This window comes from Nestor notabilis, unplaced genomic scaffold, assembly GCF_000696875.1.
Source record: "Nestor notabilis isolate BGI_N333 unplaced genomic scaffold, ASM69687v1 scaffold13779, whole genome shotgun sequence".
NCBI classification, from domain to species: Eukaryota; Metazoa; Chordata; class Aves; order Psittaciformes; family Psittacidae; genus Nestor; species Nestor notabilis.
The window spans coordinates 1656-3910 of record NW_009942735.1 but is presented as its reverse complement, the minus strand read 5'-3'; the positions used below and the strand labels follow the sequence as shown (position 1 = coordinate 3910).

Below are 2255 nucleotides of genomic sequence, written 5' to 3'. Positions count from 1 at the left end.
ACCTGAACTTCCCCTGTTTCAGTTTAAACCTATCACCCCTTGTCCTGTCACTGATGAAGAGTCCCAAAGATCATCAAGTCCAAGCTTTACGCAGCGCTGCCAAGCCCACCACTAACCCCTGTCACTGGGGGCCTCATCTACACATGTTTTGAACACTTCCATGCACCAAATCATGCCTCAGGTGTGACTTTTCCTACTCTAACCCTGTGCTCTCCCCAAATCCCCCAGGAACAGTACGAATTCTGCTACAAGGTGGTGCAGGAATACATCGACGCCTTCTCAGACTACGCCAACTTCAAGTGAAGACAAGGAGAAACCCACCCCCCGAATCCAATGACAGAAGAGTTGCCTTCTTTAATATTTTGTAATATTCTGTTTGTTAATATACCCCTTTTCCCCCCCACAAAAAAAATATGTGTATATATCTTAACTGTTTTAGAGGTTGGTACCATAAGCTTCATATTAGCTGGAGATTTTATATGTAGCAAAGTGTTAGTGCGGATACTGTTGGCTCCTTTTTTTCCAATGTTTTATTGGGGAATTAAATAGCGTGATGTTTGGATGGATATTGTCCCCCCCTCTCTGCTGGAGAGCTCGGACAGGCTGTGATTTTGTTTGTAAATCTCTTTTTTTTTGTCTCTCTGGAGGGAGTAAAGCCTTTTTAAAAAAACAAGAAGGAAAAGATATCCTGGATCTCATCTAACAACCCACCCAAACCCATGGGCAGAAGGTGCTGGACCTGCAGGGAAATGGGTTCACAGTTTTCTGCTCTTAAAAACCAGGAGAACAAAGGAAAAAGCCTCTTCTCTGTGTGTGTGTGTATGTCTAAATATCATAGGATCATGGAATGGTTTGGGTAGGAAAGGAGCTTAAGATCATGCAGTTCCACCCCCCTGCCATGGACAGGGACACCTCACACTAGACCATGTCCCCCCAAGGCTCTGTCCAAGCTGGCCTTGAACACTGCCATGGATGGAGCACTTACCACTTGCCTGGGCGCCCTGTGCCAGTGTCCCACCATCCTCACAGTAAAGGACTTCCTTATATCTAACCTAAATATCCGAATTTTTGGAGCCAAAACAAAACAGTTTCATCCTTCAGGATCAAGCCACCACATGGTGTTGGTTTGGAAACCATAACGACCATGGTGGCAGCAACTGCTGGGATTTTAACCCCCCAAAATAGCCCCAGATCCCAGAAAAACAAAAGCGGTTTTGCTCCCTGAAGGAAACTACTGGGGTTTGATGATGGATTTTGGACCTGCTGCAGGGATTGGGACCACTCTGGCCCTGAGCTGAGGATGCTCCGGTGGCCCTGCCAACCCCAGCAGTGAAGGATACTGCTGTCTGGGGGCTCTGGCTGGCTCCACATGGTCTGAGCTCTGTGTCTCTTCCCAAGTGCCACCCAGACCCTTCCCTTGTCTTGGTCTATAACAGCACCAAAAGAGAAATTACGTCAATCCCAAACTGACAACATGTTGCAGGTTTTTGCCTCCATCCTTGGACCAGGGAACGTCCATCCCTGGATGCTGGAGGAGATCAGGTTATTTCTCATAGCATCTCAGGAGGTCACACAATGGTTTGGGTTGGAGGGAGTTTAAAGCTCCTCCAGCTCCAATCCCTTCCACTAGAGCAGGTTGCTCCAAGCCCCTGTGTCCGACCTGGCCTTGAACACTGCCAGGGATGGGGCAGCCACAGCTTCTCTGGGCACCCTGTGCCAGCACCTCAGCACCCTCACAGGGAAGAGCTTCTGCCCCAGAGCTCATCTCAGTCTCCCCTCTGGCAGGTTCAGACCCCAGCAAGGTCTCCAAATGGTCACTGCTAAAGCACTCAGAGGTTTCTAAAGCTGAGGGAGACCCTTCTCCCGCCTGGGGGATGCTCTTGCTGCCCTCTAGACAAGTTCAGATGGTTTTCCTTCTTTTTCCAATGGAGGCTCCATCATGGAGATGAATTGGAGGAAACAAAAAATAACCCCTATTTTTCATCATTCCCCTCCCAGAAGATGAACACAATAAGGAAACACCAACGGTGGTGATGGGCCAGGGCACAAGAAGGGTCCAAAGGGTCAAGAAAGGTCCTGAGCAGGGTTGAAATGATGGGAAAAGCCACCCAGTGAGTTGGGCTGTTCACATTTTCCAGTGTTGTTTTTAACATCCAGTGAGATTTCCCAGGAGGAAGAGGCTTGATGGGGGCACACAGTTAAAGGAAACCCCCCAACAACCCCAACCACCCCCCAAAAATGACCTCACAGCTGCC

The 2255-nt window shown here is 48.9% G+C and overlaps 1 protein-coding gene across 3 annotated transcripts in view; it reads left to right on the top strand.

Annotated features, from left to right (window-relative positions):
• The window catches only part of PTPRA (protein tyrosine phosphatase, receptor type, A), a 23759-nt gene extending 23455 nt beyond the window's left edge, over positions 1-304 (top strand). For all 3 annotated transcript variants that reach the window (XM_010021552.1, XM_010021550.1, XM_010021551.1), the window contains exon 22: positions 229-304. In XM_010021552.1, the coding sequence (XP_010019854.1) occupies positions 229-303 (75 nt within the window). In that variant the 3' untranslated portion in view covers position 304. The remainder of the gene's footprint in view (positions 1-228) is intronic.
• Positions 305-2255: the final 1951 nt, after the last annotated feature.